The 16,637-nt window shown below is 49.8% G+C and overlaps 1 protein-coding gene across 12 annotated transcripts in view; it reads right to left on the bottom strand.

Annotated features, from left to right (window-relative positions):
* ARHGEF11 (Rho guanine nucleotide exchange factor 11) overlaps positions 1 to 16,637 on the bottom strand; it is a 112,170-nt gene that overhangs the window by 6,848 nt on the left and 88,685 nt on the right. For 5 of the 12 annotated variants that reach the window (XM_030824163.1, XM_030824170.1, XM_030824165.1 and 2 more), the window contains 17 exons: positions 16,376 to 16,399; positions 14,998 to 15,142; positions 14,293 to 14,392; positions 13,485 to 13,514; positions 9,841 to 9,967; positions 6,595 to 6,774; positions 6,457 to 6,504; positions 6,045 to 6,232; positions 5,579 to 5,725; positions 5,210 to 5,289; positions 4,926 to 5,051; positions 4,309 to 4,426; positions 3,290 to 3,468; positions 2,621 to 2,696; positions 2,198 to 2,365; positions 956 to 1,046; positions 117 to 242 (listed from right to left, as the gene is read on the bottom strand). In XM_030824163.1, coding sequence (XP_030680023.1) covers positions 117 to 242; positions 956 to 1,046; positions 2,198 to 2,365; positions 2,621 to 2,696; positions 3,290 to 3,468; positions 4,309 to 4,426; positions 4,926 to 5,051; positions 5,210 to 5,289; positions 5,579 to 5,725; positions 6,045 to 6,232; positions 6,457 to 6,504; positions 6,595 to 6,774; positions 9,841 to 9,967; positions 13,485 to 13,514; positions 14,293 to 14,392; positions 14,998 to 15,142; positions 16,376 to 16,399 — 1,953 coding nt within the window. The remainder of the gene's footprint in view (positions 1 to 116; positions 243 to 955; positions 1,047 to 2,197; positions 2,366 to 2,620; positions 2,697 to 3,289; positions 3,469 to 4,308; positions 4,427 to 4,925; positions 5,052 to 5,209; positions 5,290 to 5,578; positions 5,726 to 6,044; positions 6,233 to 6,456; positions 6,505 to 6,594; positions 6,775 to 9,840; positions 9,968 to 13,484; positions 13,515 to 14,292; positions 14,393 to 14,997; positions 15,143 to 16,375; positions 16,400 to 16,637) is intronic. The other 7 variants (XM_030824164.1, XM_030824171.1, XM_030824173.1 and 4 more) reach the window with 3 other exon arrangements.

Raw genomic sequence — 16,637 nt, 5'->3', positions numbered from 1 at the left:
TGCTAGCATTTCCCCGTTGTGGCTGTCTACCCACGGGGGCGAAGGGCTTAGAAGCAGCAGAAAACAGGAGGTTTGGAGTGGAGAGAGTATGGGGTCTGGAGGGCTAAGCGCTGCACCTGCTGGGTGTGGGGCCCTGGTGGGCTGGCTCCTGGGGACCTGGGGGTGGAGGATGGACGGGTATCGGGGCAGCTCCGGGGTGCCTGGTGGCATTCCGCACAGCCTCTTCTAAGAGCTCCATCCATCTGTTGCTCGGCAGGAACAGAGAGGACTGTAGTGAGAGCAAGATAGCAGCACACACCACCCCGTACTGAGCCCACTGGAGCAGGGCTTCCAGGCCCTTCTCCAGACCCTAAGAACCCTCTGCCTGGGAGGTGCCCACCTCCCTGTACAGTCCTCCCTGGCTGCTCCCTTGGGGTTATATTACTTGCAGCTACCAAATCCTGGACACCAACCCTCTGTTACACTCTGTGCAAAGCATTCTACGTTTTCTCTCTAAAGTAATTCTCTAACAGGTAGCATTAGCCACATTTTACAGATGAAAACCCTGGAGTTGGGAAACTGTCTGACTCGACCTGTCTCCTTCCACTGTACCATGCCACCTCTGGCAGCTGCTGTCAGAGAACATGGGCTGGGTGGGAGGCAAATGCCTGAGAATGTTGCATGAATCTAATTTGCCTGATGGTGAAGGGAGTAGGGCAGGAAGGAAAGAAGCAGCAGCAGCAGCTGGAAGACTGCCAGAAGCTCATTCTCCCAGAAGCGGGCCTGGTGACCAGGTCAGGGGTGATGACCCCTCCCAGCTTCTCTACTTCTGTCCTACCTCCCACTTCCCTTCCCAATCCCCTGTCCAGGGACTGCTCTGGGGCCCAAACCTGGCCTTGCTATCCACCATCCTCATACACACCACCCTGGTCCCAAAGGGACCGCGGTTACGGGTAACCCCTCAATCAATTCTCACGTGTTCTTGTCTGATGACGTCAATGCAACCAGCTCATAGATCTGGGGTGGGCCCAGCTTGGAGGTGCAGATGATGAAGAAGGCCCGTTTATCTGCGTGAGGAAAGGAAGGTAGAAGGGTCTGTACTAGGGATGGCAGGTGTGACTGCAGCCTGGGCCAGGGTGACAGAGTGGGATTCAAAGCCCTGACCCTTCACACGGATGGAGAGTGCAGCACGAGACAGATGTGGATCTTCAGAACCACCTGGAACCCACTTACACAAGGGACAGAGGAAATTCCAGGACCCCAATGTCATCTTTCACAGCCACCCCTATTCCTCTCCTGCTCTAATAACAGTGATGGATGATATGTGTATGGTGCTTAGGAGTTATAAAACTTTTTTTTTGAAATGGAGTCTTGCTCTGTCACCGAAGCTAGAATGTAGTGGCGCCATCTTGGCTCACTGCAACCTCCACCTCCCAGGTTCAAGCGATTCTCCTGCCTCAGCCTCCCGAGTAGCTGGAATTACAGGTGCCTGCCAACATGCCTGACTAATTTTTGTATTTTTAGTAGAGATAGGGTTTCACCATGTTGGCCAGGCTGGTCTTGAACTCCTGACCTCAAGTGATCTGCGTGCCTCGGCCTCCCAAAGGGCTGGGATTACAGGCGTGAGCCACAGTGCCTGGCCAAGGGTTTATAAAACTTTTTCATACCCGTCATCCCTTTTGATGCCCCCAAGAGGTAGGGTAGGTATCACTCCTATCTTACAGATGAAGAAAGTGAATCCAGAGAATTTTGCTTCAGAGCCCTTTCTCACACACACTGCACTTCTCATTGAAATGTCCCTGTCCACTGGACCCAGCTCTGTACCATGGGTACTAACATCTTCTGTAACCAAGCTCTGCCCAAGTCACTCTTGTAGCAGAAAGGCTTGTCCTACTCATTCTGCCTAATCCCATTCTTCCCAATCCTGCTCAGACACTCTTACCCCATCCTGGGTGTGCACATCCCATCCAGCACTGTGCTTCAGGACTGCTGACCACCCCTGTGCCAGGTTGTCTATCTTCCTCTTGGTCCCCATCCTAACCCTCATCCTACCCCACTTTGGGCCAGTCCTCCTGCTTAGGCTGGGTCGGGACAGGAGGAAAGGAACACAGGTGGACAGGTAGGTCCTGTAAAGGCTCCAGACTGGCCCTGCCTCACCCAGCACTTGCTGGACATGGTCCCTGAGCCCCAGGCCAGCCTGGACCATCTCCCCAGGTACCTGTGGCCACAGAGCGGATGAGCACAGCATTGAGCTTGAGCACGGGGCTGAAGGTCTGCTTGCTGTCTGAGGAGCCCACAGCGGTCTTGCTGTGGCACTTCAGCAGTAGCTTCTCGTCCTGTTTCTGCAGCAGCACTAGGAGGTCCTCTAGCAGCAGCACGTGGAGGTCTGGAGGGGTATGGTCATGGGAAGGCGTTCCCTGGTGCCTACTCATCCCTCATAAGCACAATGCAGGGCCACAGGCTCTTGGAGGCTCTAGGAAGCCCTGGGAGTCTGGTGACCCCATTTCTCTCTCTGGTTAGTCCCTTCCCATGTCCTGAGCTATCACCTCCAGTCATGTTTCAATGCTTGGGAAAGACAGAAGAGCCCAAGGAGGCCCACCCACTGCAGGTTCCTGCTCAGTCCCAGTCCCCTGGCACATACCCAAGGTCTTATCCTTGCTGATCCTCCAGGTCAGGGGTCCCTCATGGATCATTTTTCTGGTCGTAAGATCCAGGCTCTGTTAAGGAGACACCATTCATTCATTCATTCATTCATTCATTCATTCATTCATTCATTCAAGTTTGAGAGCCTACTGTGTGCCAGACATTGTGTTAAGGTGCTGGGAATTGGTAAATAAGAAAAAGTCCTTGCCCTTACTCTCTTGTGGGGGATGAACATAAGCAAAAAGGTAACTGTGAAGTCATGTGCCATGTGCCAGTGGGGGTATATACCGATGGCTCTGACTTGAGTCTCCCACCTGCCCCTACCATGTGCCAGCTACAGTCCCAAGAAGACCACACACTGCTTTTCCTGCCCATGCCCCCAGCTCTATTCCCTCCCAGAAGATCTCCACCTTACCTCCAGTTCTACTCCATCCCCTGCTCTCTCAGGCTGAGTTCCAACATCTAGTCTTTCTTAGGTGGGGCTGCCTGCCTTGTCCATCTAGGGACAGGGTGACAACAGCAGGGTGTCTTCTAGGGCTCCACTGTGCCACCCTATCTGGTCTCTGTCTCCTACCTCTAAGACTCTCCAAGCCCTGACCAGTGTTCTGCTCCTAAGGGTACCCACAAAGTGTGAGGGGTTGACTGTGCTGCAGCCTCTGCCTCCTACCTTGAACTCTGCTGCCAGGGGGTTGCTGGCCCTCTCCAGGGCGGTGGCATCCAGGCGTTTCTGGTAGCCCTCTAAACGGTGGCGGTTCTCTGTTTGTTTTACCGCTTCATTCACATACTTGAGAATCTCCCGGCACTGGTCCCGGGCCCGGCAGAGCTTCTCATGCTCAGAGGTGCCACCTACCAAAATGGACAGAGGAGATGGTTGGGGCTCCTGCCTGAGAAGTCTAACATGGCACCAGCTGTTATCTGCCTGAATTCATCCATGCCAGCTGGCTTGCTTCAAACCAGCAGGCATGGGTGGGGCCACCCTTGCCTCACATGAGGACCCCAAGTGGTAAGGGTAACTTTTACTGAGCATCTTCAGGTCTCAGACAGACCACTGCTTTGAAGATGCTGACAGCTCTTGGGAATCCCTGCCTCTACCACAACCAGCTCTACAGATGCAAGGGACAGAGACTGTGATAAATGGCCACAATTATGCCTCTAGAAAGCCTGTTCAAATCAGATTGGGGTTCCTAACATCTCTCTGTCCTGACTCCAATGTCTGAAATTTGGGGGTAGTGAAAGATGCCCAGGATCCCAGGGAGAGTGGCAACCTGAGGCTAGACCCTCTTTTTCAGTCGGGTCCCCTGCTCCTCTAGTGTTACCACATAGGCTGTGTCTTTTGTGCACTGCAGGGGGCATGAATGGGGATAAAATCCAGCCCCATGCAACCAGAGGGACCCAAGTGCCCTTGAGTGCCAGCCTGTGTTGGGCACCAGATGCTTTCCTTGGATTTGCACAAAGGCCCACACAGGTGGCCTTTGATGGTGGCCCCTACTCCTCCATTAAACACCTTATATTTTCCAAAGGACATTTACAATCATTTTCTTCTCTGAAACACCCCACAACAGAACAAGGACGAAGACACCAAAGACCACAAGGCACAGTGACTTGCTAAGGTCACAAAGCAGTGCCAGAATTAGGGTCTGGCACGAGGCCCACTGCCTGTGATGCCAGCCCCTCCCCAAGCGCTACCCTCTGTGTGCTTGATGATGCTCTCCAGCAGCAGCGGGTACTTGGTGAGCCGCTGCATCTCAGAGATGATGAGGTCTCTCAGCTGCAGCCGCCGACACTGAGGGTGGCTCTCAGCCTCCTAGACAGCAGGAGACACAGAAGGAAGGGGATGTCAGCGTGGCTGGGAGCTGGCTTATGGGCTCAGGGCCAAGATGGGTGTGAACATGACAAACAGGTCCTAATGCCAGATGGATCACTCAGAAATGGCAGTGGAAGCATCTTCCTTAAAGATGTAGAGAAGGGTGTGTGGTGGCAGGGAGACACCAATCCAAAGGGATATGGTCAAAACAGAAGGGCAGGCATATTGCTGCCATTCTATAGACAAGGAAACCGAGATCCATCTCAGTGCACACAGATGCTGGTGGGTGAGGCCAGGCCTCTGCTGCTAATCCAGGATTCTTTTCAACAAACAGAAGTCTCTTTGTCTAGAGTGAGTCAGTGTTTTTGAGGAGCGTGTGCCAAAGGGTAGAGGGAGTTGCTGTAGAGAGGGAGGATGTGGCCAGAAGGAGAGAAGTTCAGGAGATCCTTGGTGACCTTGATGGTGATGAAGGAAGGCCAAGGCATGGCCAAGGACGCACCTGCATGAAGAGCTGGAATCGACTCTCCTTGCGTTGCTTGGTCTTGATTAGCTCTAGGGCTATTGACTGATAGGAACAGAACTGTGCAGCCACTTGCTGGAGTTCCTCTCGGGCAGGGCCATCAAACTGAAGAGGCAGAAGGGACACAGGGCCAGGCATCAAACCCCTGCCTGGGACCAGACCCCTGCCTATCCCTTCCTTTGCCAAATTCCCTGGCCTTGGGTAATGAGACCCTGCCTCCCCCAGTCTCCTCCTTGCCAAGAGGGAGAAGTTTGGAGCCATACCCGGGCCAGCATGAGGTCACTGATCTCTTTGATGATGGGGCCTTCCTCCCGGAGCTTCTTCATGGCTTCACACCAGGAATCTGGGGCAAGAAGAGAACAACCAGAAATGCCTGGGGCTGAGCTCAACTGCCAGAACCTTTCTGACAAGAGAGAAGCGAATCTCTGACAGCAGTGCCATGGGAAGGGTCTGGAAACCATTGTACTTTCGGGGTGAACTCCAATGCTGGTTTCAGGCTGTCCACAGATCTTTTTCTCACCAGGGATTAGTGGGGGGTTATCTACTCAGGGAGGTCCTGGCAGTGGGGCCAAAGTGGAACAGGAAGCTGAAGGGCAGCAGAAAAGGAGTCTGGAGGGGCACAGGCTCCTTACTGTGAATCTCTATGAGTTCAGGCAGGTTTGGGAAGAGCCGGGCCAGCTCCTCCCGGGGCATCAGGTTCTCCTTCTTCATTCGCTGGTAGAAGATCAGGTCCAGGACCCGGAGTGTGCGCAGGTGGGAAGCTTCAGTCACAAACAGCTCTGAGTGGTGGTTGTGACAAGGAGGGTAGAAAGCCAGGGTAGAAAATGGATCAGCAAGTATCTAGAGTCCCTGCCTTGGTTCCCACACCACTCTATTTTTGGGGGAGCTGAAGTGCTGGTTTCAGATCATACAGCAACTTTTCTCTTACCCCAAGGGCCAGAACTGAGGGGAATCTTATAGCAACAGGCAATGTGGACCTGCTCCAGCACACAGGGGCCCTCCACCCTATTTACCTCTTTCCCACCCTTGTGTCTCAGGCATTCTGGACCTATTCCCACATGTGTGAGCGGAGCTGGGGGCAATGGAGCACATTCTCACCATTGATGACCTCTTGCCGGTCAATCTCCCGCTGGGTTAGCCCAGCCACCACATCCTTGCCCACTGTATGCTGCCAATTTTGGGCATCTGGCTCTGGCTCCAGGTCAGAAAGCTGGCCCAGATCATCCTCTAGGAGGTGGGGAAGGAGGGCATCTGTGCAGAACCCCAAACTGGGGGACTCAATGCTCCTGGGGGAAAACAGGTAGCTCAGCTTCACTTAGGAGGAAGAACTCACACAGAGGGTTTGGCCCTCCCTCTCCTGCCCGACCTGCTTGCCCCATGCACATGGGAAACCAGTGGGCCCAGAAGAGGAGACACCCACCCAACCAGCCCCTTGCGGGTGAGAGGAGCAGCTGGGTGTGGATGGGACACAGAGACAACAAACAGAGGCACCACCGTGCCCATCACTTACCTGCGGCCCATTTTGGGAGTGAAGGGAGGGGTTGGGTTCTCAAGAGACCTGTGGAGGGAATGTCAACTCTCAGCAACCCTCTATCCTTGCCCCCACCCCCAAGATGTCCATGAGTGCAGCTGTTGTAGCCCTGCCCACCTGGTGGAGAGGCTGGAGGCAGAGGACGAGGCTGACTGGTGCAGGTGAGTAGCCTCCGCAGCAGCATCCATGTCAACATCACTGCGAGAGCGGGGCACGTTCTCTGCCTTTCGAGACCGTTTCATCTCTTCCCGGCCCTTGAGGCTTTCAGAGCGGCCCAGGCGAATCTCTGAGCGTGAACTAGGAAGGGACAAAAGACTTTGGGACTTGGGAAGTCAGTGGGCCATGCTTACATCCTGGCCAGCTCCTACCTGCGGCTCCATCTCAAGGATGCCTCCGTGCCACAGGTTCTCCTCCTGAACATGGCCAAAGCACCTGGATGGCAGTGGAAGCTTCTCAAAGACAGACTATTTTTGCTGCTCTACAAACTCCTCCTCTCTCCCCAGCCTAGCCTGATGGATAGACAGAGTCATCCTCCTCTGGAGCTATTAGGAAGGGATCCTAACAGGAAGATGAAATCTGGGGCTAATGGAGTAAGAGTTGTAGTGTGTCCAGAGGCCTGAGACACCATGCTCCTGTCAAGAAGGTGGTAGACATCATCATCCCTCATCAGGGACCACAAGGTCCTAGCTCCCTGCCCCTGGGGTCATCTGGTGGCCAGTCTGCATTGCCTCTGCTTTGGAACGAGTTAGCTCCCACCTTAACTCTGCTTGAGGCGAACCTCTTTTAAGAGGTCTTAAGAGGAAAGTGGAGTCACTATATTCACAGCTCATTTTAGGATTTTCCACACTGCCTGTCAGAAAGTTCTATCTGCTGCTGGATTCTTAGCCCTCCAGTTGTGATGCGGATGAGTTCCATTCTTAACGGTACTGTTCCTAAGATTCCATTTCGTCTCAAGAGCAGACAGGCTTGTGCTTACAGGGGCCTTTTTACTGATAGGCAGTACCCGCTCCTTGGCCTGCCGTGCTTGGCTACTGAGTGTCTCTGGGGTTTGATGAGATGCTAATGACTGGGTGTTGCAGTGTCGAGTCCTGCAGTGCATCAGCCTGAGACAGATGGCACCTCTGACCCCTAGCTGCCCCAGGATGGTCCCCCCACCTCCATGCTGTGGCCCTGTTGGGCTGGTTTTCTGATATTATTAGTAATCTACATCCTGCTCTGCTTCTAGGACCACAGGAGGCCTGGAAATGTCTGCAGAGCTCTTAATAGCACAGCAGATTGCTGCAATGAGGAGCTAAATGTCTCGGTCTCCATTCATTGTGCCCAAATTGCCGGATGATCCAAAATGGAGCTCATCTCCTAGGGTCCTGAGGGTCTTGTCTGCAGGGTTAGAAAACATACTGCCCACTGATCCCTTACTGAATTCACCCTCCAGAATTGTGTTAGAACAATCCCAACCCAGACTAACTCGGAACACTTTTCAGTGTCCTATTGGGTCACTGTACCACCACAACAAACACCCAGTGGAGTTACTGGGGCTGCAGAGCTAAGCACCTTCCTTCAAGCACCCAGAAGTAAGTAATGCTCCCACCGAGAAGTGAGGCATATTATCTAGCTTTGCCCCCAAATTCCTAGGGTACTGCCTTCTAGAACTGGGGCATCTTATACCTGTTGAGTATCTACAACAATCTCTGACCCACCATACTGCTAATACTACTTCTTCTGAGACTGCCAATGAGTTGATAATCATCAAATCCAAAGGCTTCTGCTTAGAGTAGCTTTAGGATCCTAGTGAGTGTCTTAGGGCACATTTACCTAGCAATGCCAAGAATGCAAGTTTGTAAATGGTCTCAAATATTTTCTACAAATGTTGATGTCTTATAATTTTAAAATATTTGATGTATCTATGACATCATGTGCTACCACAGGAATCACATAATTTGCGTATTTAACTTACCCATTAATGTTAGAACTCAACCTTCCCCCAGTACAAATCTAAACTTTATCTCCTGTAAATCTGTCAGTTCTCACAGCAGCAAAATCTTTTAACACGTGTTCAGCTGAAAAAAGGCTTCATATAAACAGAAAGGAGTAACCTGCATTCAAGCAGGAAAGCTTGGCTTATGGTTTGATAATTAGTTATTTCAAAGGCAAAATAGGCCAGGTGCAGTGGCTCATGCCTATAATCCTAGCACTTTGGGAGGCTGAGGCAGGAAGATTGCTGTGGTCGGGAGTTCGAGACGAAGCTGGGCAACATAGTGAGACTGTCTCAAAAAAATAAAAATAAAAATAAATTAGCCAGGTGCAGTGGTGCATGCCTGTATCCCTAGTTACTCAGGAGGCTGAGGTGGGAGGATCTCTTGAACCCAGGAGTTTGAGGCTGCAGTGAGCTATGATTGCACCACTGCACTCCAGCCTGGGTGACAGAGAAAGATCCTGTCTCTTAAAAAAAATCCCCAAAACAAACAAACAAACAACAAACGCAAAACGGCTTGAATATCTACACTGCTACATACTGGCTTGCTTTCATGCCTGCCTGTACTCCAGCTCAATGGCTCTGAGGCTTGACTGTACACAAGCATTATTTCCCCCCACACAAGGCCACATTACTCTACCTGTTTAAGTCACCTTTAAGGGTGGTGTTGGCTTTTAGGTGTTAGCTACAGAATGTTAGACATGACTTGACTGTTGTCATGCCACAATCAAGAGCAAGTAAGCCCAAGAATATGTTTTCATACCAGACGGGGACTCTAGTTAGAACCTGACCAAAGAAGAATATGAGAGATGCCAGTCTCAATTCCCTTTTTTCTTCTTAAAAAGGGAAAAACAGTTCATTTGTAATCAATCCACTTTGCCTGTCTTTGCTGAGGTGGACATCTGATGCCTATAGTTACATCACTTGTCTTTAAAGTACCCAGCAGAACCTCATCTCTGGCTCTCTTCTTCACAAACAGACAGGAAACAACTTTCTTTTGCCTGCCTGGGTCTTTTTTCCCCAGGACTCCCTCTTGCCCCCACTATAGTCTTCCTTATCCTTGTCACTTAGGGTTTCCTGATTAGCTGCTTTATATCACCTAGCTCAATCTTGGGTGAAGGCTACTGAGTAGTCAGGTGATAAATCCAAAGGGAATTTGAAAAGTGTGTAGTTCTTGGGCTGGAAGTCGGGGATCTGCTTGCTCTTCCACTGGCCTGTTCACCAGCACACAATGTGTCTCCTGAAGATAGTAGGGGTGGGGAGGAAGTTCTGTAGAGGTAGCCTTAGAAGCTAGTGGAGAGGGGTAAAGTAGCTGGAATTAAACCCTAGCATCAGCCCTGCTCATGCCCCACTCTTCGAGCAGCTGGCGAGTCCCATCCAGCCAGTGCTACCTGTCACTCTCCAGCAGGTCCTCGGGAAAGCTTCCGGTCGAGAGTCGTTGTGTCCCAGGTTCTGGGGCGTCATACTGCTGGTTGTTCTCAAAGTGCTGAATGATGTTCCTCACATTGCCTGGTTTGACTAGAAGCAAAAAGAAAATGAAGGACACTAGGCTTGCTGTTCAGGCATGGCTTCTCAGGCTCAGACTTCCCCAGATCCCAGAAGACAGGGCAATGAGCAAGCGTGAATGAGAACAGCACCGGACCAAGAGTCAGGAGATGTGTTCTGGTCCTGGCTCTTTTATGAATATGCTGTGTGGCCCTGGGCAGTCACGCTACCTTTCTGGGTTTATTCTTTCCTCGTGTGCAAAATGAGAGGGTTTGGAAGTATGTTTTCCATAAGCATTCTTTTGGCTCTCACATTATTACAATAACGCTTCTGCTTGAAAGTCATGATTAGGTTTTTCCTAAGAGCCACATACAGGTTAAAAAAATAGCCAGGAAGACCAAAGCACATCTACATGTAATTTGGCCATGTTGCCAAAATACATCAGGCATTTCTCAAATTTAAATGAATTTTAGAGTTCTTTATTTCTGTTTTTCTCTGCCTCTCCTTCCTGTCCTTTCTGCCCTTCTCTGGCCTTCATCAATACAGAATCAGACTCTTTAGTACCGTAAGAGGTGACCTAGGAGGAACAGAGGAGAGACTTCACTGGCATTCAAATTCCAGCCCCTTTTCGAAGCTAAGACAGAAGAGAGCTGTTCTTGTTCAGACAGAGAGGGCAGATAGGAGAGTGAAAAGGCACAGGTAATGCCAACTACAGCCCCTGGAGAACTCAGACCCAGAGTTCTGTGGCTCTCAGCAGGAGGAAAGAGAGATAAGGAGTTCACCTTCAAGTCAACTAGCTCAGTTCTGAGCCCAGCGATATTAGAACAGGGGTGGGCTAGAAATGCTGGCTGCCTGAGACCAGCGGAAAGGACAAGGGGAAATGGGGAGGCAATATCAACAGCCCAGGGTCTGGGCCCTGATCCTACTTCAGAGATTCTGATATCTACATATACAAACTTACAAATCTGTCTCAAAATCTGACTTTCATAAGAAAACTTCTAAGTCAGAGAGAACAGAAAAAAAATTTAGCTGCTGTCTTCAAAGTTTACAACTCTACAGCCTTTAGGCAAGTGGCTAGGGAATATTTTTCTAAAACTGTGTAAGTGGCTGTGGGTGCACATTACAGGAGTCGGGGCTATTACCATCACTCTCACTTTGGAGATTAAGAGCAGATCTGCCTGTACCAGCCTGAATGTGCATCTGGGCCTTGAAGCCATGCAGATGCCAGGGTCAGCTGGGCAGCCGCAGCCCTGAGCCACCCTGGCTGGGTGATGATGTGGGAGCCTGGGAACATCCTATAACTGAAAGCCGGCAGGCTGAGTCCACTCTTCCCTTTCCCATGGGCCACTTGGAAAATGCACAATTATGTTCTAGATAGAGTTACACCTTAGCTGTGGCAAAACACAGGCGTAGCCCTGAGATCTGGTATAACCGAATGACCCAGAGTAACAGGGGAAAAACAGGTAGAATGAAATGCATTTTTAAAAAGAGCAAAGTGGCTAGGCACACAGTGCCTCATGCTTACAATCTCAGCATTTTTGGAGGCCAAGGGAGGAGGATCGCTTGAGCCCAGGAGTTTGAGACCAGGCTAGGCAATATAATGAGACCCTCTCTCTACAAAAAATAAATTAGCCAGGTGTGGTGATGTACGTCTGTGGCCCCAGCTACTTGGAAGGCTGAGGTGGGAGGACTGTTTGAGCCAGGAGTTCAAGGCTGTAGTAAGCTATGACTAGACCACTGCACTCCAGCCTCGGCGACAGGGCAAAACCCTGTCTCAAAAAACAAAAACAAAAACAAAAAAAAACTGAGGACTGGATTTCAAGGCCATTCTTTTTTTCCCCTTGTTTTATAAACTTTTTTACATTAATTCCTTGTTTTTACTGCTTAAAATGGCATAGAGTTTAGGAGTTTAGTAACTTTTAAACTAATTTGGAAGATAATATTTTTAATTGTCACTTTTACGTAAAATAAATTACAGTAATGGAATAGTTTCCAGGTTGCATCCCATTGCTATCTCTCTATCTCTCTCTACATATTTATTGTAGAACCTAGAAAGTGTTAATCAGTTGCACGCATATGGACCTTATTAACAGGAAATGAACTTGCTCAATTCTGTGACATTTCACTGTAGGCTCTAAGCTTCTTGTGGGTTAATGTGTATCACATTAATGTTTTAAATACACGGATTCTGGAAGATACTAGGTCCCCTAAAATACATTTAGGGTCATTCTTTTTTCACTGCTGTGGTTATACAGTGCTGGTAGTCAAATGTCAAAAGAGATGGAGGTGCTATACTGAAGGGCTTAAGTAGATGATATAAACAAAAATACCCAAGAGAAAAACTGTTAGAGACCCATACTTTACATAAAAAAAAAAAAAATCACCTTCAAAACTGACATTTTGGCCGGGCGCGGTGGCTCACGCTTGTAATCCCAGCACTTTGGGAGGCCGAGGCGGGCGGATCACGAGGTCAGGAGATCGAGACCACGGTGAAACCCCGTCTCTACTAAAAATACAAAAAATTAGCCGGGCGTGGTGGCGGGCGCCTGTAGTCCCAGCTACTCGGAGAGGCTGAGGCAGGAGAATGGCGTGAACCCAGGAGGCGGAGCTTGCAGTGAGCCGAGATCGCGCCACTGCACTCCAGCCTGGGTGACAGAGCAAGACTCTGTCTCCAAAACAAAAAACAAAAAAACAAAAAAACAAAAACAAAACAGAACAAAACTGACATTTTAATTACTTTAACTGAAAACAAAAATCTGAGGCACTGACCGGGTGCGGTGGCTCATGCCTATAATCCCAGCACTCTCGAGGGCCAACGTGGGCGGATCACCTGAGGTCAGGAGTTCGAGACCAGCCTGGCCAATATGGTGAAACCCAGTCTCTACTAAAAATACAAAAATTAGCTGGGTGTAGTGGCACATGCCTGTAGTCCCAGCTACTCCTTGGGAGGCTGAGGCATGAGAATCGCTTAAACCTGGGAGGCGGAGTTTGCAGTGAGGCAAGATCATACCACTGCATTCCAGCCTGGGCGACAGAGTGAAACTGTGTCTCCAAAAAAAAAAAAAAAAAAAAAAAAAACTGAGGCACTTCTGCTTCACTGCAAGACCCTTCGGTGTGTGAGGGTTCCCCTCACTTATATAGAACTCTGGAGTTTTGGACCCTCATCCTTGGAGATGTGACTGAATTATAGAGAAAAGGCCTCAGGCTATGGAAAAACTGCCAGAGGAACCAGAAGTCTAGTCTTGGCCAGAACTACCAGAAGGAGCTGTCCCTGCAGGAGAAGGGGCCCTGTCCCCTGGAACTCTGGGTTAGGGGACAAGGTCTCATACCTGGCATGAGGGTGGTGCCCTCCCCAACCCCCCACAGGGTTTGTAGCACACAGCAGCTTTAGCAACAATGAGCAACACATAAGAGACATAGAGAGAAGAAAGAAAGGGAGGGAGGAGGAACAGGATGGTAGACGATGAGAAAGAAACAGAAAAGACAAGATTTGGGAGATGGAAACTCAATGCTAATGCAAAGACAAACCCAAATAAAATGGTCCTTTTACCTTCCACAGGGGACAAGGGAATATGAAATGCTAAAAGAAAAACAAACAAAAACAAAAGTAAACCATGAAAAGTCAATCAATGTTTTAAGAATCAAAATAAAAATTACATCAAGCCAGAAAATGAAAAGGTAGTGGCGAAAATCAAGGCTGATCTAGAAGAATCCCTTTCTCTCCTGCAATGCAGCAATTTCAGAAAGGGAGGCGGGCCCACCCCGCTGCCCTTCACAGATTCCCATTGATATTGGGGGGCTTAAGGTCCTGACTGGGAGGGGCCAGCAACAATTTCCAGACAAATGACACACGCTGGGAAGAGATCAATGATAGGATCAGTTGAGTTTTGGGTTACTGATGGCATTAGGGGAAACTCTGGGTCCCAAACTTGCCCCCAACCTGACTAGTTCTACTTAATAGTGACTCAACCATGCCCCACCCGCATCTGTACTACTGTAATCCTGTGTGCTGGGACCAATTATAGACCCTTGGATGAAGGTGAAGGGGGCATTTACTGTCCACAGGGCGATCCTTGCCGAGGGGAAACGTTTCTCACGTGGTCGTTTGGTAGCTAGAACTGCTCTGGGTTCCTAGACTAAGACCCAGGGACCAGTACGGCTTCCTTGGCTCGGAAACATTCACCTGAACCTCAGAGATCCTGCACTAGATTTGGCAAGGGGAGAAAGTGGCTGTGGTCTGAGTTTGGGCCTGTGGCTTCCAGAAACACAGAAAGGCCCTCTGCCAACATACTGGTACATGAAAGGGCTGAGGTCCCTGCCCAAGGAATGCCCGAGGCTGTTGCTCCCCAAATACTCACTGCTTTGAGAAGAGCTTTTGGGCTTCCCAATGTATTTGAGGATGGGGTTTCGCTTCTTGTCCTCCAAGGCATCCTTTTCTCTCTTGGAATTGCTGCTCTGCTGAGACAGGAGACACTGGTGTTTGGAGGAGGTCCTGATACCCAGGCGTGGCTGCTAATCAATTCTGCCATTGTCCCCCAAGGCTGGCCCTCAGCAAGTAACTGGAGAGCTGACTCTTGCTGGTACCCTAACAAGCACGTTTGTCTCTGGCCTGGGTTTGGAAGGGACTGAGAGCTGCTCTAGTCTGGGGGTTCTCACTGACTCCACATCCAGGTGCAGGGATGTAGCCAGAGACCTGCAGAATGGCTTTCCTGACCTACCTCAGCACGGAGAACTGCACCAAGAGGAGATATTTTCCAGGACAGCTCTGTTACCTTCTTTTTATTTTTTTTGAGACAGAGTCTCACTCTGTTGCCCAGGCTGGAGTGCAGTCACTGCAACCTCCAATTCCCAGGTTCAAGCAATACTCGTGCCTCAGCCTCCCGAATTGCTGGGGTTACAGGTATGCACCACTATGCCGAACTAATTTTTGTATTTTAGTAGAGATGGGGTTTCATCAACCATGTTGCCCAGGCTGGTCTTGAACTCCTGAGCTCAGGCAATCACCTGCCTTGGCATTCCAAATACTAGGATTACAGGCATGAGCCACCACGCCTGGCCCTCACCTTCTTGGTCTTAGGGAAGAAGGGTAGCCACTTGTCCTTGTCAGGAGCAGACTGGGCCTTTTCAGCTGTGTTGGTAGGTCGTGCCTCTCGAAGACGGATCCCAGCATGGCTCATGTAGGTATTGAGGGCGAAGTCCATGGGGGCGCTGTAAAAGAGGAACAGTGTCCTGAATCAGAGAGCTCAAGTTATCTTCCCTGTGCCGAACAATCTCTTCACCATCACCCAGTGGAGTGGGGAAGGGGTAGTTACAGGTGAAAGTATTCAAAGAAAAGTCTAGAATCATTAAATGGGACAGCAGGCAGAAGCTGGCTAAAAGTCTGGGCTGTGACCTTCTCCACACAGTGAGCCCACAGGTAACCAAGAATAAGACTTCTCCCAGGAGAAGTCTTACTCTTTCCCTAAGCGGAACTCTTCCCCATGGGCAGATGATGGTCAGTGGAAGAACATGCCAATTCCCTAAAATGTAAGTAAATAATTTCCTGCCTGGTCAAGACATAGGCAGATGTGGAGGACTGGCTGAGGTCTGCAGCTGATACTCTCAGGCATATGTGCAGGGGTGGGGAGGCCAGGGGAAAGGAGAAATGCCAAGCAGCCTCTGCCAAGGTATACTGCCTTCACCATCCTCCCACCCCAGTACAGAGAAAAAGAGATGGAAAAGGAGCTGTCAAGTGGCTTCCAATTGCCACAAATGAAAATGTCTAGAGCTCTGTTTAAAAATGTCCTTGTACCCACAATTTGCTGGATGGATGATGACCCACTCTGTGCATTCAATGCAGCAAGGCTTCAGCTCTGTCTGTATTTCCCTCTTAAACAGACTCCTAACCCCATTTTCTCTCCCTTATTAGTGTGTATGCTCAGGGAATGCAGACTCATTTTAAACTTGGCTAATGAAAAACAATGAGATAAATATATAGGCTGCAAAAAAAAAAAAATTCTAATATGTGCCAAGAAAGGAACTATGCTGCACCCCAGCTCTCCTCTGCAGATGTCACTAAGAGGCTGATTCCACGATTACTGTTACTACTTGAGGTGGTTTAAGGGAAAGACGTGAGAAGGGAGACGTGAAAAGGGCTCATCTGGGTAGAGAAGCTGCCGCCAGGTATGGGACTGTGAGGAGCGATGGCAGCTTGGTGTCTTCCCACTGAGGAGCAGACCCACATCCCCAGGCAGTGATCCCTGAGCATCATGGGCATGGGCCTCATCACCCCTATGTTACGGTCACACAGACACCTGAGAGCTAGACTTGCAGGAACCACGATCCTACGTGGTTGTACAACACGAGGGACTCCCCTGTGATTGTCAGAAATGGAAAGCATAGTAGCTCAACCCCACTCCTTCCACCTTGAAAGCTGCAAATACACATCATAGACTTGCTTACCTCCTGTCTTCCTCATACTTGGACCTGGAATGGAAGAAAGAACAGATGACTCAGACTGCAAAGACAGAGGCTGGTCACCTGGTTAGAGGCTAGGAGGAGGATAAGATTTTCCTAGATGATAGGAGGGTTAGTGGGGGAAAAGGAGAGAAGTATGTTTGATGCACACATATTTGGTACATAGCAGGAACTCCATAAATATTTGCCAAGTTGAAATATCAGCCTATTAGCAGAGACTGCATAGGTTTCATCTTCTTTGCTATTT

The sequence above is a fragment of the Nomascus leucogenys genome, chromosome 12, assembly GCF_006542625.1.
Source record: "Nomascus leucogenys isolate Asia chromosome 12, Asia_NLE_v1, whole genome shotgun sequence".
NCBI classification, from domain to species: Eukaryota; Metazoa; Chordata; class Mammalia; order Primates; family Hylobatidae; genus Nomascus; species Nomascus leucogenys.
This window is presented reverse-complemented; position numbering and strand designations above follow the sequence as displayed.